The sequence below is a fragment of the Argopecten irradians genome, chromosome 7 (genome assembly GCF_041381155.1).
Source record: "Argopecten irradians isolate NY chromosome 7, Ai_NY, whole genome shotgun sequence".
In the NCBI taxonomy this organism is placed as follows: domain Eukaryota; kingdom Metazoa; phylum Mollusca; class Bivalvia; order Pectinida; family Pectinidae; genus Argopecten; species Argopecten irradians.
The window spans coordinates 41,173,899-41,201,558 of record NC_091140.1 but is presented as its reverse complement, the minus strand read 5'-3'; the positions used below and the strand labels follow the sequence as shown (position 1 = coordinate 41,201,558).

Genomic DNA, 27,660 nt, shown 5'->3' with positions numbered 1-27,660 from the left:
CTGATTGTTTATACCGGAAGTATGGGTGGAACGAGTGTTGCTAAGAAGTTGTTCGGTAAATTACAGATTTGTGTTTTTTGACAATCCTTAAACATAGGCCTATGCCACAGATTAAAAGCTAGACAGAGCATGACGAAACCAATCAAAGGTTGCAACTGGTAAATTTCATACCGACTTACTAAAGTTACAGAAGCGTTAACGTACATTGTTATTTCATAACGTGCATGTAGTAGTCAACTCGTTCTGCGCGTGTATTGTAACGCTATCTTCTACACTGTTCTAGAAGCTGTGGTCTTATAACTGCTGAAATCAGCTAAAAGCTTATAAATATGCTGTAGTATGATAGATGTCATGCCCCTTATATAAACTTCACATATATACAATAAACATCTCTATCATGACCATGGCTAGATGGCACCGGTTCTTTCACTTTCCCTATTCAAGGATTCTGTGAATTACTGTGAGCAACTATAACCTGTTATTGATTGATGAGTATTGTAATTGGCATTGTGCACTGGTTATAATATACAGAAGCGGTTTCAGCATTTTCTCAGGAACTCTAAATTTGTTTTCACATGAAGTACTTTGGAATGTCTATTGCATTTTAGTTTTTGAAAACCACAAACAGTTTACAGTCAAACCTGTTTATAAAGACCACCCAATGGATAAAGCAAAAAAGGTATTTATAGCCATATATGTGGTCTTTATACGCAGGTTATTTAATTGTGTTGAAATTGATCACTGGAGACAGATGTGGTCTTATTAAGCAGGTGACTTTTATACAGAGGTGGTCACTAAGGCAAGTTTGACTATATATAGATATGTTTATGCAATTAATATGTAGCAGGATTGGACTGGGTCGATCATCGGTGACCAGGTAGCTCAGTCGGTAGAGCACTGGGCTAGTGTTCAGAGGGTCCCGGGTTCGAATCTCGGTCTGGCCGCTACATTTTCTCCTCTCCTGTTACAGAATTGGCGCCCAACTGAATAACCCACGGTGGTGGTGTTTGGAAGGGTCTCGTGTGTCTTCGAGGGCAAAGACTTCAAGAAAGGAGGGAGGAGTGTAGCGGGATTGGACTGGGTGGATCATCGGTGACCACGTAGCTCAGTCGGTAGAGCACTCGGCTAGTGTTCGGAGGGTCCTGGGTTCGAATCCCGGTCTGGCCGCTACATTTTCTCCTCTCCTGTAACAAATATAAGCAGAATGTGATGCAGCATGATGATATGGGTTTAAATGTAAATTTATGTACATTGATATACATACATATTTTTTGTTTTGTTTTCCAGGACATCTGTCTGAAACTTTCCCGTTCATCTTCTAAAACAGATTCACAATGGAGGAAGGATCAGGGTTGGAATCTCTCATCAACCAGAGATTAACCCGACCATCATACACGAGAATGGTTTCATGGGAATTCTCAAATCAACAGGAAGCCATTCCTGTGAAAAGACAGAGGAGGCGATCAAAAAAACAGTCTGATGTTGATGAAGAGGTAGATATTTTGGTCTTTTCATCAGATGAGGAACAAGATGGTCATTCATCATTGACAGAATCAGATGAAGACTGCTTGTACTTTTCAGCAGAAGAGACAATATCATTAGAATCGGACAGTGCCAATAAGATTCATCAAAAGATTGCCTCTCTTGATATAGATGAAACGTCCGATAAAGACACTACATTAGGAGATGAGGATGATGACAGTTTAGCTGGTGTTCAGTCCCCTCCGCAAAAGAAACATGCTCCAAGTAAAAAGCAAAAGCGTAAAAGACGAAAGTCAAAGAATTCTTATGTTTTCTATGCTGGGGACTTTCTATCGGGTATGGAGATTAACGTTGAGCCCGATATAATTTTTGATACACAAGAATTAGTGGAAGAGAGTCGTATTTACGTAGAGAAGGCAGTTCCCTCATTGGTTGAACTGTGTTTGAATTGTACACGCAGGAGAAAACCTAATATACAGCTTCCAAAAGGACTTAAAAACATGGTGAAACATTCCAACAAGGAATTCACCTTCAGAAAGTTTCAAGTATCATGGTTACAAAATGAATTTTCTAAATGGCAGCCATTTGAAAAAAAGAAAACCGAACTTTTCTTTGCAGTGTATGCAGAAGATGGTGAATGGGGCTCTGATCCGGTTTACACATGTTTGTTGGCTACCAGAAATATCTGGAATAATGTGTTTTATCCAAGGCATTTGTTCTCCAGGTATTTGAATGAATATGATGGCTCTAAAACATCCTCTTTCTTGCCTTTCACCTTCGTCACAAATCCTAACGCATGGGAAAACAATTATGACGGTATAAAGTACATCTTCCAGCAAAGGTTTCTTGGATGTAAGTTTTCTACACATTTTTATATTTTTATATTTTTGTTACTCTGGACATATTTACGGTTTTCTTTTTCAAGCATTCAACTTCATCCTTGTCCATGTTATGATCCTGTAATGGAAGTCTGCAGACAAATTAAATAATTAAATAATTGTCTCGTAACATTTAATGATGTCATAATAGAATAAAAATGAGAAATGACTTCCCAAAAATACAGACTGATCCCCATTATACACTCAAGCATATATATTGTCTCTTAAAAGTGACATGATCTTGGTAATGTTTATATATATAGAGTGACACTACAGAACTTTAATGATCATGCAAAATTTATGCTCTAAGATATGATTATGCTAATTGCTTACCAGTTAATCGAAGATGCACTGGCGACGAATGATAATTTTGATCTAAAACAGGAGCAGATGAATCAATGTTTTTCTTCTCTAACAAAATTTTATTATCATTGAACAGGTTGAGTCGCCGATTTTATTTCAATATTAAATTGATTAAAATAATTAATTGCATTCCAAAATTAATCCATGACACTATGCTCTACACTGTACATGTATATGGAATGAGGTACCGATTGTACAGACAACACAAGCAAAACAAATTATTTTATTTGTATTTTGTGACAATTACATGTACATTGTATAAACACAATTAAACTATTTTTATTTTCCAAATAATATTATTATTTATACTCTCTTGACAGTGGAGCATCTTTAATTGAAATTATGGTAAACATGCAAAGCCATGACATATTTGAAACAAATGAGTTTGTCCTGAAACTTTATTGCACCACCAAAATTAGCGAGTTTACAGTATGTACTAGCTAGTGTAGTATTAAGTGAAAAAAGATTGTGACATCTTAAATGTTTTATATACGACATGGATAAAAATATGTCAGAAACTGGAATATAGCACATTAAGAACACAATTTGATTTTATATAATGCAACACATTGTCACTTTTAATATCTCTCAGAATGGCGGACACAACCCTATTTGCTGTAGTAAATGCCCACAGCTTTTAATTACAACAAGTTATATATAAATTTTCTAGCCCAAAACACATGTGGATCTCGCATAAGATTTTCATGTGATGTTACTTCTGCCCAAATTAACCAATTTTTAACAATTTGTTTTGTTTGTAAAGGTCTGGCCAACCTTGTTGACCTGATGATGCCCTCCATATTGAGTGAGAGGAAGGCTGGAACTGAGAGTGACCGATACAAATCAGAATTGGACCAAATCTCGGCCACTACAAAAACAGCTATGATGAGAGTAAAGGGTGCTCTGAGTGTCAGGTAAATAATTCTCCTTACAAATTACTTATAAGTAGAAATAAATTGACCACAAAAGGGACAAGACCCTCGTCAGAATTATTTTGTTTCTTTTGAAAATGACAAAACATGCATACTGAATAAGCTTTTCTGTCTACACAAAGTGTACTTGATAATTGTTAAATTTTTTTTTATAACTTTCTTAGCTTAATTTTAGTACTAGATTACCTCCCTTTATTTTCAAAGCTTGATGTTCTAGACTCAAATATCTTGTGGTGGTCTGTCTGAAATTATGTAGTACATCAGTCTAATATCACATATAAATTGTATATATAGTGTAATATAACTTATACATATTTATACAATCTGGCTTAAAGGGTATATGATTCAAACTTTTTTTTGATATTTCACGAATCAGATTTTCTCAATCATACGAAGCCCTTTGGAAATTGCAAAAACATTCCTTAAAAATAACCTGCTATACACTACATGTAAATTCTGGCATCTTGACTTTTTAAAACTGCTAATACCTGTTATGTAGCTTCTTACATGTACTGGACTCGCAGTAATTAACACCCAGGGTCCCTAAAATATTGTAACAAAGGGAGGAAGGGGGGTTTGGGGGGGAGGGGGGCGAGGCGCTTATTAGTGAACCAAAATGTAAGTTGTTGATGAAAAAAATCAGCCATATTTTAACTCTTTCTTTACTCATGATACATTATCTGTTACACTTAACATGCTTATATATTTTCAAGGCTGATTCTACTATCATTTTAATTACACTTAACATGCTTATATCTTAACCTTTGAGATGCATTACATATATTATGTTGTGATTCACATATAAAACACTTGCAAGTTCATGTTATGTCAGAGGCATCAGATGTTATGAAACATCGTTAAATCCATGGAATGGGGGCATTTATACAACTTCAGGAGGGGGGGGGGGCGCTTATTAGCTTATTAGTGAACCAAAATGTAAGTTGTGAATGAAAAATGTCTGCCATACTTTAACTCTTTCTGTACTCAAGACACATTATCTGTTACTGTACAGTAAACACGCATAAGTCTTTTAGCCTTTGAGACGCATTACATATATACGGTAGTCATATAGTATTCACATATAAAAGTACATGTTATATGGGATACAATGCTAATGTCAGAGGCATCAGATGTTATGAAACATCCGTTAAATCCTCCAAAAAAGGGGAGGTACGTGTGTTTATAGCGGGAGGGGCGCTAATTAAGGTGAATAGGGTGTGTCATACCTATATTTCAGTACTAGTGTAGTCTGAGAAGATCAGCCTCTTTTTGTTTTAAAAGGTTTCGGGATATAACAGACTTATTCTTTGACAAAATCATTCCGTATGTGTTCTGGGCCCGAGGAGACTTCCATCTAGCAGCAAACCTCTTTGCCAAACTGATTGAGGGGGAAAAAACGCAGTAAGTCATCATTTTTCATTATAATCCATCAATGAAAAGTATTTTGAGTTTGTGTTTGTATTTGTATTTGTTCAGATTTCCTCCACTGACAAACCTAGCACATCCTTACATGACCCTGGCTGTTAACAGGACGATAAACTAATAAAACCAAACTAATAAAAACCTGACTCTATTGAACCTACCGTATTCGACCCAATAAGGGCCCATATCCCTATTACTACCCCTCCCCTTTTTTGAGGGCTCGATTTCAGTTGTCCACGCATAAAGAAACACCAAAAATACACAAAACTGTCTAAATTTGTAATAATTTCGTCTTATTAGCAGCTTTTAAATTTTTCAATTTTTTAAATGCTCTGGGCACTTATTGGGTCGAATACGGTAATATGTTTTACATTTAAAATATCCAAAGGTCGATGGCGTGCCATGTACATGGTAGAAATTGCAAGAATGCATGCTCAGCAAGGGGAACCGGAGACAGCCAGTCGGTTCTACAGAATGGCGGCTGATATAGCCCTAGAAAAAGTAAAGAATTTTAAAGATGACAAGGAGGTCAGTGGACAGATGTTAATGTTGTTGGCCAGCATCTATGATCAGGGGTGAGTTAATTGTTAGCTCAAGGCATTATATTCTTATCAAACATTTGTTGAAGTGAAGTGACGTAGAGTACTATAAAACAACAGTGTTTCATATCCAATTTATGTTTGTGAATTTCCCTTTAGTTTAACAGTTAGGTTACGTTGACGTTAGTTCAATCACCATTTTTTCCCCGTAAAATTTAGAAAAAATGTTCCTGGCTATTTATGATTCAAAGTACTTAATATGACTGATATTTTACATATATATTTTAATACCATAGTATGATGACCTCAAAGAGTGACCGGTCAGCTGCTGACCACTGGAGATATGTGGTGACTTCTGGAACATTCAATCGGGGAGCAGCAAATATGGCCGCCATCTCTATGTTGTGTTTTCACTCTAGACCAGGCTGTGGTATGTTATACAGTGTAAAGTACCCGTATGATTTAATTAAAAATCTGATTCATTATTAAATTAGGTTGATATTCATATTTTATTGAATAACAGTCAAACCTGTCTATTAAGACCACCCTAGGAACAGAGAAAAAAATGTTTTTATAGCAAGATGGTTTTTATACACATGTTGAATTGTGTTGAAATTGGTCATTTGGGACCTTAGAAAAGTGGTCTTATTATAAGCAGATTGTCTTTATACAGAGCTGGACATGAAGGCAGGTTTTACTTTCCATCATAAAGTCATTCATGGTTTTCATTTTTTAGAAGTTACTGTACAGTAAAACTTGCCTTAGCGACCACCTCTATATTAAGGACCACCTGTTTAAAAAGGCCACTTTTTTATAGTCCCAAATGGTCAATTTCTTTGCAGTCTGTGATGTGAATTTTTTTCGCTGCTAGTCATTTGTACTAGTTAACCTCAAAATTTTACTAGTCTAAATTAAAAATTAAATTGAATTAAATATACATCTGTTTTGCTTCAGCACTTCATGATCATTTTACAAGTTTTGAACCAAGTTACAGTCTGGATGCATTTGTGAACACAAATTCTCACAAAATGATGCATCCAGGCTAATATAATCGCATACAGAATGCACTCAAAAAGTGTTACCGAGTAACCTGGTGGGGAACCACTAGTCCAATCGGACTAGTTCATTACAATTGGCCCTAGGCCGGTCATAAAATTACTAGTCATGGGCATCAGACTAGTGTTTAAAGTCACAGACTGTCTTTGGTGGGGCCTATAGACAGGGTTTGACTGTGATTAATAGGACGATTACAGCTTAGGCTGTAAAAAATGATATGTCTGTATAGGGTTTCATTGGCAAAAATAATAAGGTCGGTAGGTCGAGAGGATTTATATATCTTTTTTTTTGGTGTCTTTTACTCTAAAATAATGGCTGGAAACAGAGTCTGAGATCGAAATTCAAACTTTTAATTTTTTTTTTTCGTAGAAAAGTGGGGAAAAAAAATTTGGGTCGGGGGTAAAAAAATTAAGGTCGGTCGGGTCTAAACAGACATATTAATTTTTTTGGCCTTTCAAACATTCATTCAGTCACAGGTTTTCAATACTGATAATATTACAAAAAACTGAAAAATCTTGATAACATCTAGGCCATTTTAGCGTATTTTCCTCAGCTGTTTTGTGGTGATGAAACTTGATGATTCCTTCATTCTTAGCTAAAATTTAGATAGCAGAAGTAAACATAGCTGATAAGGAGATATTTATGTTGTTTTAAGCATTTATCTATTTACTTTAAGCCTTTTTTACACAGATACAGAACCTTCAAGTTTTGTGGAGGTGAGGAGGCGACTGGAAGTATTAGCGGAGAAGTGTCCTAAATTTCTCTACTATATCAGTCTCCTACAAGCCTTGGCAGGAGAGGAATCGGATGCAGAAAACTTTTTTAAGACATATAAACAGAGGTACATATATATATTGAGGTGTTGGAGACTCGGTTATAACCGGAGCAAGGATGTTAAGCCCCATCAATCAATGCCAGTTGTTCCATATCCTTTTTCATCATTTTTAGCTCACCTGCCCGAAGGCCAAGTGAGCTTATGCTGTGGTGCAGTGTCCGTCCTCCGGCCATCCGGCTGTCCGGCGTCAACTTTTCCATTTAACAACTTCTTCTCCAAAACTTGGAGACCTAGAGTCCTGAAATTTGACTTATAGCATGCTGGGATGAAGGGCTTCAAATTAGTGACCTTGACCTTCATTCAAGGTCTCAGGGGTCAAATAACCAAGAGACCTGAAACTGGGTCTGTGACATGCTGGGATGAAGAGCTAGCAAGTTTGTTCAAATGAATGACCTTGATTCTTCAGGGGTCAAATAGGCTGAAATATCTTGTTAAGAATTCTTCTTCCTAACCAAGAGGCCTAGAGACCTGATATTTGGCATGTAACATGCTGGGATAAAGGACTTCCAAGTTTGTTCAAATTAGTGACCTTGACCTTCATTCAAGGTTACAGAGGTAAAAAAGGTGAAAATCTTTAAACAACTTCTTCTTAATAACCAAAAGGCCTAGAGACCTGATATTGGGCATGTGACATGTTGGGATGAAGCGCTACAAAGTTTGTTCAAATGAATGACCTTGACCTTCATTCAAGGTCACAGGGGTCAAAGAGGCTAAAATATTTAGATGACTTCTTAATAATGGAGAGATCTAGGGACCTGATATTGGACTTGTGACATGCTGGGATGGAGGGCTACCAAGTTTGTTCAAATGAATGACCTTGACCTTCATTCAAGGTCACAGGGGTTAAATATGCTTAAATCTTTAAACAACTTCTTAATAACTAAGAGGCCTGGAGACTTGATATTTGGCATGTGACATGCTGGGATAACGGGCTACCAAGTTTGTTCAAATAAATGACCTTTACTTTCATTCAAGGTCACAGGGATCAAATAGGCTTAAATATTTAAACGACTTCTTTTTAATAACCAAGAGGCCTATAGGTACCTGATATTAGGCCTGTTACATGCTGGGATGAAGAGCTTTTAAGTTTGTTCAAATGAATGACCTTGACCTTCTTTCAAGGTCACAGGGGTCAAATACGCTTAAATCTTTAAATGACTTCTTTTCAAGAACCATAAGGGCCAGGGTACTGATATTGGGCCTGTAACATGCTGGGATGAATGGCTACCAATTTTGTTCAAATGAATGACCTTGACTTTCATTCAAGGTCTCTAGACCTTATATTGGGCCTGTGACATGCTGGGATGGAGGGCTACCAAGTTTGTTAAAATGAATGACCTTGACCTTCATTCAAGGTCACAGGGGTCAAATATGCTTAAATCTTTAAACGACTTCTTAATAAGTAAGAGGCCTGGAGACTTGATATTCGGCATGTGACATGCTGGGATAACAGGCTACCAAGTTTTTTCAAATGAATGACCTTGACTTTCATTCAAGGTCACAGGGGTCAAATAGGCTAAAATATTTAAACGACTTCATTTTTAATAACCAAGAGGCCTAGGGACCTGATATTAGGCCTGTTACATGCTGGGATGGAGATTTTTCAAGTTTGTTCAAATGAATGACCTTGACCTTCATTCAAGGTCACAGAGGTCAAATAGGCTAAAAGTTTTAAATGACTTCTTCTTGATAACCAAGAGGCCTAAAGACCAGATTTTTGACTTGGGACATGTTGGGATGAAGCGAAGCAAAGTTTGTTCAAATGAATGACCTTGACCTTCATTCAAGGTCACAGGGGTCATATAGGCTAAAATATTTAAAAGATTCCTTCTTAATAACCAAAAGGCATAGGGACCTGATATTGGGCCTGTGGCATGCTGGGATGAAGGGCTATCAAGCTTGTGCAAATGAATGACCTTGACTTTCATTCAAGGTCATAGGGGTCAAATAGGCTAAAATCTTTAAACGACTTCTTCTTAATAACCAAAAGGCATAGGGACCTGATAATGGGCCTGTGGCATGCTTGGATCAAGGGCTATCTAGTTTGTTCAAATGAATGACCTTGACCTTCATTCAAGGTCACAGGGGTCATATAGGCTAAAATCTTTAAAACGACAAAGGGGCCTCTAATGTGCTTAGGCATGATATAAATTCTTATTTACTCTCCTATTTGTTAAGTATGAACCATGCATGATTACCAGATAGCAGGTGAGCTATTCAGGCCCATTGGGCCCTTGTTTAAAATAATATTTGTTTGAATTGAAATAGAATCTATCAACCCCTGTGCTATTTCTGGTTATGAACACTTATACCTTTAATCATAAGACAATAGTTCCATGACTATTACAAAGAGATACAATGTGAATATACTTGTTAATGTTTCAGGTCACTCCCTGAGCTGGGTCTCGGTGATGAAATATTGTAAACAATGTTGACTTTGATTTTAGGGAACGTGCAGAAGGAAACAGCGATGGTCCAGGTCTATCGATAGTAGGCAATCGTAAAAAACGGCAGAGTTTCTGGCAATCTCTGTCCACCATGGTTGCAAAATCTGGACAACCACAGGCTTTACATGTTTTATGGAGATCTCATCTTCAGCCACTGCGGGTTTGTGACCCCACAAGGTAATTTCAGAGCACAGTCTCTCAGTTTTGGTCCAGCCCCTGAGATTTTGACCCACTCAATGTCATTGTGAATCCTAACATGTCCATTTGGACTCTTGTCTTTAGCCCCTGAAGGCCATTTTCTCCCACAGTTCACTGATATGTCACCAGTTTTAGCCGTTAGAAATTTCGTTGTCAACCCCTGGGGTATGACATATTGCGTGCGCTAACATTTTGAACCCGAAGACATTAAATGACGTCATGACTTCATGCGGTGTTACTGTGGCGTGCATTGTCGATACATCATCAATATTGAGGTGCAGTCGACAAAACCATGTTCATTATCTCATCTATTTTGTCTGTGGAAAAAGAATAATTCCCTACCCAGGTGTGACAGAGAAATCACAACCTTCTGGGTAATTCTTGAATGTCCAACCCTGGGCAAGCCTCCGGTTGGATGTCAGGGGTAGACTTTAACTTTTTAAACCAATATCCATTTTTGGCAAGTTGGTAAAATTTCAACTCGCCAAATCAGAAACTTGCTTGCCACTTTGAAATTTGTATTAAAATCAACCAATTCATTGATAACTATTATATTTATTTATATTATATAAATATTTTACGTTGTAGAGTCACTATACAACTGTTATTTGACAACTTTCATTTTCAGTATGACTAATACAATGTATGTGGTAGTTTGTGCAAATGATAAAAAAATATATAAAAAAAACTTACATATGATTAAAGTGTTTTTGTCTAAACTTAACTGCAAGTAACAGCAGGATTAGTTGTCCTTTTTCATCTTGTGCATGCTTTTGTAATTATGCCGGCTGAAAGAACTTTGTTATGTCAGCCATTTAAGCAAACTACATGTACATAAAACATTCAGAAGAAAGATTTTTTCACGGAACACCTCTAAACTTTTCCATACCAAATCAATGTCACTGTTTTTGAGAAGCTTGAAAGTATACAGTATTTCAAAGTGTCGACAAGACGCTGCATTTGGAATATTGTGCTTTCGATTCACGATTCGTTTAGGCTTTAGTTTGGCACACAATTTATGACAGGTGTATTGATTGGAAAATTTAGTAACTATATATGTATTTGAAATGACGGACATTGACCCACTCGCCAAAAAATGCAAGAACAATATTTTTCCACTCGCCATTTCAAAAACCAACTCACATTTGGCGAGTGTGAGAGTGTTAATTTCAAACCTTGGATATTCATGAATTACCCCTCGGGTACAGGGACCTGACACAAACCCTGGATATTCATGAATTACCCCTCAGGTACAGGGACCTGACACAAATTTTTTTAACCAACAGTATACATATATATATATTATAGTATCAAGGGTACGAACTCTGCGGTAGAGAAAACACGGACCTCACCTGTCGTCCGTCTGTCAACATTTCCTTTAACTCGCTACTAGTCATAGAGTTCTGCGTTGATTGTAACCAAATTTGGCCGGGAACATTCTTGGAGGAAGGGATCATGTAACCAAATTTGGCCAGGAACATTCTTGGAGGAAGGGGAACAGAATTTGTATAAATTTTGGCTCTGACCCCCTGGGGTCAGGAAGGGCGGGCCCAATTGGGTCAATAGAGGTAAATCCTTTAAATCGCTACTAGTCGTAGAGTTCTGCATGGATTGTAACTATAAACTTTGCCTGAAACATTCTTGGGGGAAGGGTAATAGAAAAAATATATATAAATTTTGGCTCTGATCCCACAGGGACAGGAGGGGCGGGGCCCAATAGGGGAAATAGAGGTAAATCCTATAAATCGCTACTGGTCATAGGGTTTTACATGGATTATGACCAAATTTGGCCAGAAACATCTTTGGAGGAAGAGGAACAGAGTTTGTATAAATTTTGGCTCTGACCCCCCCGGGGGCAGGAGGGTTGGGGCCCAATAGGGGAAATAGAGGTACCCGGGTAAATATTTAAATTCCTTCAGAAAAGAAACATTATGAACCTGTGTTCAGAACATTACTTGACATTACAAACCAGGTGAACGATACAGGCCCTCTTGGCCTCTTATTTTGATAAACAAGCTGTTAACACCAGTGACACATATCTTACCTTAAAGAGAAATAATTTACCTTTCCAATGAGTGCTTCATGTTTCTGTAGACACAACTTTGTCCGGCTAACTCCTCCTAAACTACCTGACAGATTTTGATAAAATTTAGTACACAGAACCCTGACATAAAGGGGAGTTGAGTGAAGCATATAGGGTTCTGAATTTCCCCAATTAATGAAGTTATTACAAATTAAAAGGCCTAATTAGCCTGAGTGGGGGATATTAGTCTGCCACTCTGGCGACAGTTCTAGTTGTTTTGGTTTTTGTTTTGTACATATTTTCTATCAAAACTTATTCATTATCTCTTCTGCAGCCATTTTCCACCAACTGAAGCAGACCTTTGCTGTGACAACCTTGACCTTCGCTTGAACTCTCAAGGTTATTTGACTGGAAATATGAAGTTGATGCTACCACCAATACGAAGTGTAAACTTGGACCCCTATACAGGGTAAGTCTATCTTGTTTTACTCATTCACCCCTAAAAGGCAAGTTTGAACTCTACTAATACAATGGATGGAACAGTTCATTATGAATTTTCAGAGGTGAATGAGTTAATAGAATCTTACAAGAAGGTAAGAATATCTGTATATTTGTAAAATATTGTAAGCTTTCACAAACATCCATGAAAGAAAAAATCTTTTAACTTGAAATTCATAGGAAAGCATAACAGATTTTAAGGAAGGCTCCTTAACTTACAATTTTTTTCCTTATCTCATGTAATGTGTTCCTATGGGGAATATATTAAGCTAAGGAATTCTTGAAACTTGGACCCCTCCTCCCACAAACACACATACAGTTTAATGTCATATTCCCTGTTAATTTGTAGAAAGCTCTGTTTCCCTCGGACTCCAGGTAGTACTGAAGTCTGGACTACAATGGACAGATTCCTCAATAGCAATCGCCGCGATGAAGGAGGACATGGTATGTTTTCACTCTATTTTTTTTATCTAGTCCTAATTAATCCTTTATGTACATCTCTTATCAATCAATTGTTAAAATACTAATTTAATAATGCTTAATACACAAGGTTATGAACATATACCAAAATTAGGTTGCTGTCACAAGTATTGTCATTTTTTATTTAGTTTAAAGAAATATATCTTTCTCATTCATTGCTTTTTCAAATGTCTGTTTTGGTCAATGGTTTACCTAGATGTTTTGGTCAATGGTTTACCTCTAGATGTTTTGGTCAATGGTTTACCTAGATGTTTTGGTCAATGGTTTACCTGTAAATGTTTTGGTCAATGGTTTACCTTTAGATGTTTTGGTCAATGGTTTACCTAGATGTTTTGGTCAATGGTTTACCTCTAGATGTTTTGGTCAATGGTTTACCTCTAGATGTTTTGGTCAATGGTTTACCTAGATGTTTTGGTCAATGGTTTACCTCTAGATGTTTTGGTCAATGGTTTACCTAGATGTTTTGGTCAATGGTTTACCTCTAGATGTTTTGGTCAATGGTTTACCTCTAGATGTTTTGGTCAATGGTTTACCTAGATGTTTTGGTCAATGGTTTACCTAGATGTTTTGGTCAATGGTTTACCTAGATGTTTTGGTCAATGGTTTACCTCTAGATGTTTTGATCAATGGTTAACCTAGATGAGTCGGTGTACTTGTGTAATTTACCTACACAAAAAGATCACTGTGACCTATATTTTGAACTCTGACCTACATGTGAGAAAATTTTTTTCCCATATTATCTTTTTCACCATGGCAAAATGTTTCATTGTCGTATGATGGGTTTGAACGGCAATTAATTGCTGAATTGGTTTGTATAAATTTTTATTTGACAGATACTGGTTGTATGCCATGCCCACTACAGGTATATAGAGACAATTATGGGACAACAGTACAGGTGATGTTTCCCACCACTTTAGATAAATATGCTGATTCATATGATGTCAACAATAGTCATGCAGCAGCGCTGACGTTCTTCTGGTCCGATGGTAAATGTCAAACTGCCAGGCTCAGTGTTCTTGCGACCTTTTGGCGATTGATGTATGAAGTAAGTACACCACCTCACTTTTATACTTCAGTTGAGCGCTTGCCCCTAGGCCTGTGAAAAAGGGTTTGGGTTCTGTCCCCTGGCAGAGACACACCATACCATATAATTAGCCTAATATAAAAGTGATAGTTTCTGCTTCTGCTTATAATGCTCAGCATAAATGGAGTGGGAATGATTTGCCAATTGTCAGTACCATATAATGTGACCGGATGGGATGTGCTGTGCTGTTTTGTGTCTTTGTCAGAATGCTTCAGGAAGATATATAGCACAAGAAAATGAATAAGAATAACCACTTTTAGAAAAAGCCCCAACAGGAACTTACCACAGTCTCCCAAAATACACAGCCAAGCATCTATACAACACATAGCGTAAGAAGGGATAATTCTCCCAAAATACACAGCCAAGCATCTATACAACACATAGCATAAGAAGGGATAATTCTCCCAAAATACACAGTCAAGCATCTATACAACACATAGCGTAAGAAGGGATCATTCTCCCAAAATACACAGTCAAGCATCTATACAACACATAGCGTAAGAAGGGATCATTCTCCCAAAATACACAGCCAAGCATCTATACAACACATAGCGTAAGGGATCATTCTCCCAAAATACACAGCCAAGCATCTATACAACACATAGCGAAAGAAGGGATCATTCTCCCAAAATACACAGCCAAGCATCTATACAACACATAGCGTAAGAAGGGATCATTCTCCCAAAATACACAGCCAAGCATCTATACAACACATAGCGTAAGAAGGGATCATTCTCCCAAAATACACAGTCAAGCATCTATACAACACATAGCGTAAGAAGGGATCATTCTCCCAAAATACACAGCCAAGCATCTATACAACACATAGCGTAAGGGATCATTCTCCCAAAATACACAGCCAAGCATCTATACAACACATAGCGAAAGAAGGGATCATTCTCCCAAAATACACAGCCAAGCATCTATACAACACATAGCGTAAGAAGGGATCATTCTCCCAAAATACACAGCCAAGCATCTATACAACACATAGCGAAAGAAGGGATCATCCATACATTTAAATGGGATATAAAACATAATCAACAAACCACCAGTATATTGTAAACACATCATAAATACGTCAAACTTTATTATTAATATTTGAATTACAAATTATCTTTTAACATTTTTATATAATGTATATGTATTTAGTGAATGATAATTATATGTTGTATTTTTCATTTATGATAGAAAATGGGCATGTGTTTCAAAAGGGAAGCTCTTCAGAGCAAAAAATCTGAGCAATGGCTAGAGGATTGCCTGAAAGTATTGAAGTTCTGTGTGGATACAAAGAAGAACTTGGATTATGAAGTAAGTATTTCAAAATTCTCAAAACTTAGATGTATATCTTTAAGTAGGGGATAGGGAGCTCGGGGTATTAGTTACATGTAGTCACTTGTTTACAGTTCTAGTTTGTGCCTATCACAGTCTGATATGAAAACAAAATGGCCATCTCATGATTTGATTTTGACAATTCAAGTTTATTTTTATCATTTCTAAGTAAAAATTCAAAACAGATCATTCTTGAAATGACTTTGTAGTGTATGCTTGGTCCAAAGTTTAATTAACATATCCATTTTGAGAAGTTATCCTTCTTTCTTTGCAAAGTAAATGACATATGAACCATTCTATTCTGTATTTGCATATTACAGAGTTACAGAGTCCCCATGCGGTTAGATATTGATTGTGACATCATGTGTGCGGTTGTTATGTCATACTTTTCAGAGAAAACGACATGAATTGTGCTCACAAAATTATTATGTAACAATTGATATCTACCCATAACGGACCTAACCCTAGCTGTAATATCCAAAGACAGAATCTTTCGTCTTAATTAATATGCAAAATTTCGTACAAATTATATACATATATATATACATTGTGTAATATTTGCCAAATACAAGATTCCCGATATGCCGCCATCTTGGATTTTGATAAAACGAAGTTTGTTTCCGCTATTTCTCAGAAAGTACTGAAGCGATCTGTCTCAAATTTTATATGTAGGATGTAGTCAGAGTTTGAAAAGCAGAAAAAAGATCATCTTTCCATTGTCAGACATAGATCATTCTTTGGTGGGTGCCAAGACCCCTTTGGGATCTCTTGTTCATTAATAAGAAATATGAACATCTTAGATATTTGAAGATGTTTTATTTACTTATATTACTGTAGAGTTTTGCAGGTGTAAAATTTCACAATATAATGTTTGAAACTTTTTCGTGGGAGATAATTTTCATTCATGAATCATATTTATAGTCTTTGAAAGTGTCATTCACATGACAACATATTATATGTTTAACCATGATTTCGATAATTTTTTAGAGGTATTATATTTCGCAAATCCAGACAAGTCCACAATTGCAGTGATATTGAAAATGCTGCAAATGTTAGCAACTATACAATATTAAATTTATATTTTCACTCAAAGTGGATCACTGAAATGGTGGAGTATGACATTGCTGAAGAACGTAAAAAGAACTCCAAACTGTCCTTAGTGAAATATCTGATATCTGTGAACTACTGTCGCCGGCCTGAACTAAAGTGGTCAAGGAATTACACCTGCTATGGAAAAACACTGGTCCTGGGCTTTGATTTCTGTGGACAAAGCATTTCAGTGGTATGTAATACATTTAAGCTTGAAATTGCAGAGAAAACCCAGAATTTGCTTATCCTCTGTATTTACAGGTTGCAAGTTTAAGACCCATGTGTTGCCAGATACCGTATTTTCCCTTTTAAGGCTATTAAAAGGGCCTCCTCTAATAAGGGCGCCCCACGTTTTTTGCTGAAAAAAAAAAAATCAACTAATTTCATACAATTTTTGTGGCAGATGATGATGATGTGTATTTGCAGTTGCTAATAAACATACTGTTTCACATCAGTTTGAAGCTTAACATATCTATATCATCTTGTATAAGATCTAAATTTATTGTATTGGACAATTTAGGACATGTTTCTGAGTGTTTACACATAGAAACAGCGAGACTGTCAAGTTCAAAACAAAATGTGTCACTTTAATCTTCCACACATGTATGTGGATGAAGACTAAGTGTCAACAACATTTTGGCGATGTCTACATAGGTTTTATGAATACTTACTGTATATCTATGATAAAGGTTCCTAAATAACAGGAATGTTATCATTTCTAAGCATTTTTATTTTGGATCTTGTCTTATCTGCCACAAAACGAAAGTTGCAATCGAAAACACCGTCTGCCATTTTGTGTACACACATGGTAAACAAACAGGCTAGCATGAAATGCCAAAATTCTGTGAATTGGACACATTTAACCAATGTTAAATACTTCTGGTGCATATATTTCTTTATAACTATGTATATTTTCATTACTTATTTAACTAAAACACATAGGGTGATCGAGTGGTGTAGTGGTTAAGCCACTCGCCTTTCACCTAGCCGGCCGGGGTTTAATTCCCTGCACGGACGTGAAAAGGTCAGGGGTCACCTACCCGATCAGGTGGGTTTTCTTTGGGCACTCCGGTTTCTTCCCACTCTAAGACCCCTTGCGCGCTTTCATTCGGGCCATTGAAAGTGATTTGTGTAAGTTGTATAAATTGTTTCACAATCGATGTAAAATAATTAAAGTTTAAACAGAGGACTCCACTTAATTGAATAACGGTTATTAAAATATTTCGGTTATTTGTGTAAAATTCTGCGGTCCTGATTTTTTCCTTCGTTATCTTGTTTTTTCAACAGAGTGAATTTTAATAAACTTTTACATGACCTCCGTTTATTCAAATAAAATATCTGGGAAATTCTTAAAAGAAAGTTGAATATTTTTCAATTTTGCAATGTATTTTTCAGCGAAATTCGTCGATATATGTTTCAAGATACCTCGCTTTTACTAGAAGTCAGTATGGTGACATATTAACGTTATCGTATGGCAAAGGTATTCAACACCGATACGATTTGCATCAGCAGCGGTAGATTATAACTTTAGTATCATCACTGACTCAATCATCTAATTAAAGCATTTGTACTATCAAATATGTTTATTTATTAACTTAACTTTGGCGATCGATTGGAGAAACCATGCTTCCTTACAACAACTGCCATTCATGAGTAGTCTTGTTCAACCAGACTCTTGTTGACTACGCCAGACTTGTGCGTATCAAGCGTCTCGTTGAATGAGATATAGAAGCATGCAAAGTCAGCGTGCAATGATTAGGCCTACAGCAAGTTTTGTATGCAATATGGATACAAAAAATACTTGCTATGTGTTTAACAGCTGCTTAAATATGCATTATTATCTAACATAAACAAGAATCTCAATTCAGAACATTGTTTTGTTATTAATCAATTAAAATTGATTTATAACTTCAAAAATAATTACTTGTTGTTTGTTTTAAGTGTAAATAATTTACGTATGGAAACGATATTGCCTGTTCACATGCATATGCATGTAGGGGGTGAAACGAAGGTACAAAATGCCATCTCCGCCTATTCGAATATTTTCTTCTGTAAAATGCCTTATTCAAATAAGCGGAATCCTCTGTATATAAACACATCAGTTAGTTATAGTAAGTTTTAGAAAAATACGAAAAATAAAAGAAAGATGACTATAGTCTGTTTCAGAAAAAAAAATTCCGGCACCCAGCGCCCTTAGTGAAAATACGGTACATACCATATTTGTCGTAATTAGTTCCCCCTCCCCCTATAACATGAAATTGTGATTCTTTCATATGAGAATCACAATGCAATAATGGGTGCCAAAGGACAGACGACGCATGCAGGTTTACTGTGACAGATTAATGTGCCTTGGATAGTATTTTGAATACGGAAAGAGTTAAAATATGGCTGACTTTTAGATGTTTTTCGTCCACAACTTACATTTATTGATTTGGTTCCCTAATAGGAGTTATTTACGGTGAATATGATAGTACAGATTGTCTCAAACCAATGTGTGCTAGTTGCCAGGACATACATGGAGTGATTGTAGGTTGTAGTGTAGAGGATTTCCTTTGGTTGAGCAATATTTTTAGGTCATCTGACCCGAAGGGCCAGGATGACCTATTGTCATCATGCGCCGTGCGCCGTCCGCCGTCCGCCGTGCGTAAACTTTTCATTCAAACAACTTCTTCTTAATAACCGAAATGCCCATATGCAGGGTACTGATATTTGGCCTGTAGCATGCTGGAATGAAGGGCTACGAAGTTTGTTCAAATGAATGACCTTGACCTTCATTCAAGGTCACAGAGGTCAAAAAGGCTAAAATCTTTAAAAGCCTTCTTATCAAAACCCAGAATGTCCAGGGTACTGATATTTGGCCTGTAGCAATTAAGCTGGGATGAAGTGCTACCAAGTTTGTTCAAGTGAATGATCTTGACCTTCGTTGAAGGTCACAGGGGTCAAATAGGCTAAAAATCCTTTAAACAACTTCTTGTGAATAACTAAGAGGCCTAGAGACCTGATATTGGACCCGTAACATGCTTGGATGAAGGGCTATCAAGTTTATTCAAATGAATGACCTTGATCTTCATTCAAGGTCACAGAGGTCAAATAGGCTTAAATATTTAAACAACTTCTTCTCAAGAACTGAAATGCCCGGAATACTCGTATTGGGCCTGCAGCATGCTGAGATGAAGGGCTACCAAGTTTGTTCAAATGAATGACCTTGATCTTCATTCAAGGTCACAGAGGTCAAATAGGCTAAAAATCCTTTAAACAACTTCTTGTGAATAACTAAGAGGCCTAGAGACCTGATATTGGGCCTGTGACATGCTTGGATGAAGGGCTATCAAGTTTGTTCAAATTAATTACCTTGATCTTCATTGAAGGTCATAGGGGTCAAATAGGCTTAAATTTTTAAATGACTTTTTCTCAAGAACCAAAAGGCCCAGGATACTCATATTTGGCATGTAGCATGCTTGGATAAGGGCTACCAAGTTTTTTTTCAAATGAATGACCTTTACCTTCATTCAAGGTCACAGGGGTCAAATAGGCTTAAATCTTTTAACAACTTCGTCTCAAGAACCAAAGGCCCAGGATACTCATGTTGGGCATGTAGCATGCTTGGATGAAGGGCTACCAAGTTTTTTAAGAACTGAAATGCCCGGGATACTCGTATTGGGCCTGCAGCATGCTGAGGTGAAGGGCTACCAAGGGGCCGCGGTGGCCGAGTGGTTAACATGTCCCGACATATTACCACAAGCCCTCCACCTCTGGGATGCGGGTTCGAATCCCATGTGGGGCAGTTGCCAGGTACTGACCGCTGGTCGGTGGTTTTTCTCCGGGTACTCCGGCTTTCCTCCACCAACAAACCTGGCACGTCCTTACATGACCCTGGCTGTTAATAGGACGTAAAAATAAACAAACCAAACCAAACCAAGTTTGTTCAAGTGAATGACCTTGACTTTCATTCAAGGTCACAGAGGTCAAATATGCTAAAATCTTTAAACGACTACGTTGTATTGTGCTAATATTCAGATGACCGTTAAGGCCCATGGTCCTCTTGTTGAAAAACAAATCATATCAGATGTGATCTGAAACATCATAAAATGACATTTTTAAACACTAAGGAGAAGGTTTCCTTACAATAATCAAGCAATTTCTTCCTTTTCCTGATAGGATCAATCAAATGTCTGAAGAAGTGTTATTTATAGAGGACTTCGGCTATTTGCATAACGGTCATTTGAAAAATTCAGTTATTTGTATATAATTCGCCAGCCCCATTTTTTCATTTTTTCATATTTCAATTTTGTGTATTTGCATAAATTTTTACATGACCTCTGGTTATTCAGATAAAATATCCGGGAAATTCTAAAAATAAGTATTTTTCAATTTTGCAATGTATTTTTTGACAAAATTTGTTGATATACACTTTTAAATATGTTTATTTGTTAACATAACCTACCTTAGTTCGCCAATATATGTGTTTATATGTATATTATGCAATCAATATGTTTCCTTTGTACTGTAAACTACTTTCAGTTTCTGGACTGTAGCAGCCGAGATAGTTTCCTTCAGCCTGAGATCAGACTTGAATCTGGTTATTTACCCATTCCGAATATACCAAACAGTAAAAACCACAAACTTGCTGGGGCTGAAATATATTACCTTCGTTACGAAGATCAGTAAGTTTTTTTTTGTTTCATTTTACCATCCTTCTAGTATTCCATATTTGCATATCACAGAGTTATCTGCCCTTGTGTGTAGACATTGATTGTGACGTCATGTACAAGCGCAACATTATTTTTTCAGAGTTTTCCTCACAAATTAATGATGTCAAAATCAATTCCTATCCACAAAGGCAGATAATATACAAAATATCAAGAGTTCCAAGAGGGGCTTCAATGATTTCGCGATTTCTGTATCAAATCAACTTCCCACAGATTAACTTTCATGGATAAGTTGATGAATTTAAATAAAGTTTAATATAATTCAGAGATCGATAGTATGTAATTTGTGGAGACAAACTTTCATGAATTCTCTTTGATCACAAAATTGTTATTCAGGGCTTGCAAAAACCTACCTGCCCGACTGGAAATTTGACTTGCCCAATAAAATTTAATGAAAAATAATAGAATTTCTCAATTTTTTGATTAATATATCATTCCTTTTGATTTTCTTATTGTTTGTGTTTTCTATGAGCATATTGAAGAATTAATAATACACTGTTACACAGTAGTAAATATGTATGCATCATTAAAGTTATTAACAAAATATGTCCTCTTAAGATAAATTGTTCCTACTGACCAGTTGGCAAAATGATAATTATCAGGAACCTGTTGCTTTTGAGCTAGGCCTGCCATTTGTTATTGATCTCTTTGCCATATTCTTTCTGTCAAATTTTATTATGACTGTGTCATCAAAGCGCTTGAATTATCAGTGTGTATACTACATGGGCATCCAAACATCTGTTTGACCATGACTAATTATACTGATAATTCTGTGTAGACAGCTTTTGTTGCATGGCCCCTAATTTTATCTTAATGACTGGGATATCGACTCTACATCAGCCCAAACAAGTGTCAATGGCACTAAATTTAAAAATATCCACCATGCCCGGTCGGGCAAGTCACAGATGTAACTGATCTGCTCGAAAGAAGGTCTGACCTGCCCCGGGCAGTCGGGCAATAGTTAATGTCGAGCCCTGTCATTTCAGGACAAATTGATTGTTGAGAGTAGTGGAAAAACCAGAGTTCCCAGAGGAGGAATCAAAGATATCTCCAACTACAATTATTTAATATTGCCCATTCCTATGGGGCTTAGCTTCAATTTTTACGATCGACAAAAAAATATATCGTGTATGATTGAGGCTTCAAAAAATAACAAAAAATCCAGACCCAATGCATTAATTAGACAACTTGTTATTTATTTATCATTTACAGCAAAGAAAACACACAACATTTTAAGGTTTTTGGCGAGAAAGGAAACGTTTTGGAGACAATTGACATGGAGGACCAATGGAAATGATGATCATCTCCCTTACATATCAGGAGTAGCCTTTTGATTATCACCCTCACAAACAGGTAGGATGTAATTGAGACTCCTGTAATTTCATAATGGACTGTTCTAGTCCTTGATTTTGGAGAGTCTAAATGTGCCTACAGGGATGAATGATCTAGACTGGACAGAGATATTCACACTACTGTGAAGGTAAGATATATCCTACCCTAAGATATCTCTGTCTTACCAAGCTCAAAGACAGAATGTACAACAGGACTATTGGGTTTATGGTATCATGACTAATAGAATCTCACATGGGCTGTCAAGTTGACAGGGAGTAATCTCAACCAAAGTGAAAAAAATTTTTGTCGGTCAACCCGAGGCTTACCAAGGGTGATATCCATGTCACTTGATAGGGGACCCATCTTTGATTATTTTTCTCAATTACTTTTAATATTTTTTAGGTCACCCTGAGGACAGAAAGTCTTTATGGAGACCTATTTAATCGCCTTTTGTCCATATCGTTCGTCTGTCGTCCATGTCATCACTTTGTCTGTCGTTTGACGATAAAACTTTTTACATTTCAACTTCTTCTCCATAAAGCCCTGAAGCCAATTTCAAATGAAATATTTTGTCAAACCTTCTAAGGCCATAAAGACCATTCAAAAATTGTGAATTTATATGGTCCCTCCCCCAGGGGGACTTGTGGGGAGGGGCTTAAAACGGGTAAATGACTAAAATTTCAAAAATCTTCTTCTCTTCCCACAGTGTGGGTAGAATCAAATACTCTTCATAGATGAGAAAAAAAGTCTGAGGTCCTTTACAAAAAATGTGAATTATATGACCCTGGCGGTCTTTAATTTCCCCCTGGGGAGGGGGTTAAGTTTTACCATAGTTATAATAGGGAAAACACAATTTTTTTACATTTAATCGGTCATTTGTGATAGGAAATGAGTTCAATTTTGTCTAGAATTATCCGCATGAGATAGCATTGAATCCTTTTTTAACAAAGTTTTCCATGACTGACCCCCAGGGGCCTTCAGGGTGGGGGGTAATTAATATAGGCTAAAAGTTCAAAAAATCTTTTCTTTTCTGGAATTGGTAGAAACAAATTACTCTTCATAGATTGAAAGGTCTTAAGGTCCTTTACAAAAATTGTGAATTATTTGACGCTTGGTTCTGGTGTTTCCCCCTGGGAGGGGGTTAAGTTTACTATAGAATATTGTATATAGGGAAAAACACATTTTTGAGCGTTATTTGGTCATTTGATAATAGGAAATAATTTTAATGTTGTCAAGAATTATCAGTAATGAGATGGCCATTGAATCCTATTAACAAATTTTCCATGACTGACCCCAAGGGCGCCTTATTGGGCGGGGTAGAAGGGGTCAAAAAGGCTAAAACTTCAAAAATCTTCTTCTGAATTGGTGGAAATGGTAGAAGCAAATACTTTACATGGATTGAAGGTCTTTACTATAATTGTGTAATTTATGACTCTCACGTTTTTTCCCTGGGGAGGGGGTTAAGTTTACTATAGTTTATGTAGGGAAAGCCACATTTATGGGTAATATTTTGCTCAATTTTCAGAGTAAACGAGTCAATCTTGGTTCGGGGAATTATTAGCCTAGGATAGGCTTATTTTAACATCATATGCAATATTGGTCCATGGCTGACCCCCTGGGATAGAGGAGCGGGGCCAATAAGGGGTCAAATAGGCTAAAAAACTTCCTAAAATCTTCTTCCAAAATTCTGGGAATTGGTAGAATCAATTACTCTTTGTTGATGGAAAGGTCTTAAGGTGTTTTTACTAAATTTGTGAATTATTTCACCTGCGGTCTCACGTTAACCCCCTGAGGAGGGGGTCAAAGTTTTTCTTTAGTTTACTTAGAGAAGACAGGTTTATGAAACATTTTTTGTTTTCAATATTCATAGGGATATGAGTCCAAACTTGGATTAGAGTTAATTTTTAGCCTGAGTGATAGAAGTTTTATATCCATATCAGTCCTTGCTGACCTGGGTAAACCTGAGGGGCGGGATACCAAATACAGGGTCAAAATGACTAAAAATTTCAAAAAAATTACTGTGTTCATAGGTTTAATGGAAGCTAGGAAATCTCTTCCATAGATTAAAAAGTACAAATTTGTAAAATCAACTCACTGACATTTTTTCCAAGGGCCCACTATATAGTGTTTATATGTCTTTGTTTCATTCTATATCTGTACTCAGGTGACTGTTCTAGGGCCCATGGGCCTCTTTTAATAACGTTGCACAGACGTTTCAAGGCTTCAAAATTTAATGATCATCTGTGCAATTGTCTCTGAATCGATGACATCACATCATGATTCATTGTCACCCGAGCTGTATGAGCTGTCTTTTCCACTTACCCAGGTAAAAGAGAGAGATATCTTTCCCAAGCAACTGTGGAATAACCCTGTCAAGTATGGGAGAAAGCAATATCAACATGTCACCACAACAAGTTGTTGTTGTCATGCCAACAGCATTCCAGTATATTACTTTTACTCCAATTTCATATCACTTATGGTTCCCCAATATTCCTAGTTGTGCACTGTAACCGGAGGGGGACTTATTATTGTAAAATAACGTGGCAGAGAACGCCATCCATATTCTCAGAAAATATTTTAAGAATCTTCCCCAAATTTAATAATTATGTAGTTGTCTGCGATCCCTCATAATAATTCATTTTGGGATCAAAATGACCAAAAGTTGTTCACATTTTATTTTGATAGTTTGAAATTGCTGTTACTATGCAGAACTCTATGACTGGTAGCGATTTAAAGGATTTACCTCTATTTCCCCCATGGTGCCCGCCTCTCCTGCCCCTGGGGGGGGGGGGGGGGGGTGAGAGCAATAAAATTTATACATTAAAATATGTTCCCCTTCCTCTAAGAGAATGTTTTCTGGCCAAATCTGGTTACAGTCCATGAAGAACTTAATGACTTGTAGCGATTTTTAGTATTTACCTCTATTTCCCGTATTGGGCCCTGGCCAGTCCTCCTGCTTTCGGGGGGTCAGAGCCAAAATTTTTTACAAACTCTGTTTCCCTTCCTCCAAGGATACTTCTGGCCAAATTTGGTTATAATCCATGCTGAACTCTATGACTAATAGCCACTTATTGGAAATATTGACAGACGCAGACAGACGGATGCTGCACCAAAGCATATTAAGCTTACCAGCCCTTTGGTCTTTTATTTTACAGCCATTTATTGTTTCTTTGTTTTTCACAAAGATCACTTGAATGTTTTACTCCTACAGGTTGTGGTGTTGGAATGACTACAAAATCAAGGTCGACGAAGCTCTTCCACCTCTCGAAAAGATCACACCAACAGATTGTTCTGTTGTCATGGTGACCGTGAGAGACAGCGCTTTGTTCAGATTCGTAAATACTCCCTCTCTGGAAAGTGTGCCGATCAGAACGAACTGTAACTTGTAAGTTGGAAACAAAAATCAAGATCTACAAGTCAGAATCTTTGTCAGTATAATGTTAATCACCTAATCTACATCGGTGAACAAGGATGGCTGACAGATGGCTGACGCCATCTTGGATTTTGATAGTTGAAGTTTGTTACCACTATTTTTCAAGTAGTGAAGGGATCTGTCTCATATTGTATATGTAGGTTCCCCTAGGATCCTATAGCTTGATGTTCTTATTACATTTTAGGACTGATCGGTGAATATAAGGCTGCCATTATGGATTTTGATAATTGAAGTTTGTTGCGCTATTTCTTAAAAAGTACTGAAGCAATCTGTCTAAAATTTGATATGCAGGTTCCTCTAAGACCTTAGTTGTGCATTTTGCAGTTTGGAACCAATTGATCAACAAGATGGCCAACAGGAAGCCATCTTGAATTCTGATAATTATAATTTGTTACTGCTATACTGTGTATATCTCAAAAAGTACTGAAAAGATCTTTCTCAAATTTCATGTACTGGTATAGTAGTAGTAAAAGTTTGAATAGCAGAAAAAATATCCCTCTTTCCATTGTCAGACATAGATCATTCTTTGGTGGGCACCAAGATCCCTTTGGGATCTCTTGTTAAGATGTCTCCACATATTACCACAAGTCCTCCACCTCTGGGTCCCTGGTTTGAATACCATGTGGGGCAGTTGCCAGGTACTGAGCGCTTGTCATTGGTTTGACACAATATGTTATTGAAACAAATTTCTTGTCAACCTTCATGTATTTGTATATACAATGCTTTTCACTAAAAAGGTTACAGATAATTAGATTTTTATAAATATTGTTTATTTTGACAGGATGGAACCATTCAAGATCACTGAGGATGGCCTTGAGTTCAAAGCTGCTTCTTCAGACTTTAAAGTTCTGTCCACTTGTTCAAAGACAGAAAATGACCACTCCTTCCAAGAGGTTATTCTTGGAATGGACACTAACTTAGTGACCATACACATACTAGAAAAGGATGAGAAAGGGTAAGTATATGTCCTAGCTTAAAGAACATTGTAACGCTGTGTCATGGTGATTGAGTGGTTAAGATGTCTGGTATGATATTCTACAATTTGCCCTCCACCTCTGGGTCATAGAGGTTGAGTGGTTAAGGTGTCTAACATTCTACTACTAGCCCTCCACCTCAGGGTCATATACTCTGACATTCTACCACTTGCCCTCCACCTTTCAGACTCTGAGTCATTCTTTCAATTTCAAATTCTACAAGGTGTATAAATTGTGAAAGGATTTTGCTTAACATTTCAGATCAGCAGAGGTGATCATCACAGATTATTTCTCCCCTACCTGGGACCCCAGTAGAGCACTGTTATATAGGAAAAACTGGTAAGTTACACTTAAAGGTTTGCTTCAAATCTGATTTGGCTTTTTTCTGTGCTGAAGAAAAACAAACGAAGATAGAAATATTTTTGTAGCTTCAGTAAAAGGAAATAACTCCCAGATTTGGTCCTATTCAGATTCCTTTAATTTTTAGGTCACCTTACCATAGGTCATGGTGACCTATATTAGGTCATGTGACCTATATTTTGCGATAGTCTTTT

The 27,660-nt window shown here is 36.9% G+C and overlaps 2 protein-coding genes across 2 annotated transcripts; both read left to right on the top strand.

The window, feature by feature from the left end:
• On the top strand, positions 1 to 5,060 carry LOC138327223 (uncharacterized). Its single transcript, XM_069273203.1, has 4 exons — positions 1 to 55; positions 1,288 to 2,334; positions 3,487 to 3,637; positions 4,937 to 5,060. Exons 2-4 carry the CDS (start codon positions 1,335 to 1,337, stop codon positions 5,058 to 5,060), a joined length of 1,275 nt encoding a protein of 424 aa, XP_069129304.1. The 5' UTR covers positions 1 to 55; positions 1,288 to 1,334.
• A 336-nt stretch (positions 5,061 to 5,396) lies between these two features.
• Positions 5,397 to 27,452, top strand: LOC138328456 (uncharacterized). Its single transcript, XM_069275262.1, has 14 exons — positions 5,397 to 5,652; positions 5,913 to 6,046; positions 7,363 to 7,513; positions 9,955 to 10,131; positions 12,510 to 12,644; positions 13,023 to 13,117; positions 13,987 to 14,198; positions 15,429 to 15,548; positions 16,663 to 16,851; positions 21,180 to 21,322; positions 22,580 to 22,720; positions 25,911 to 26,084; positions 26,914 to 27,087; positions 27,368 to 27,452. The coding sequence occupies exons 1-11, from the start codon at positions 5,405 to 5,407 to the stop codon at positions 22,662 to 22,664; spliced, it is 1,689 nt and encodes a 562-aa protein (XP_069131363.1). The 5' UTR covers positions 5,397 to 5,404; the 3' UTR covers positions 22,665 to 22,720; positions 25,911 to 26,084; positions 26,914 to 27,087; positions 27,368 to 27,452.
• The last annotated feature ends 208 nt before the right edge of the window (positions 27,453 to 27,660 follow it).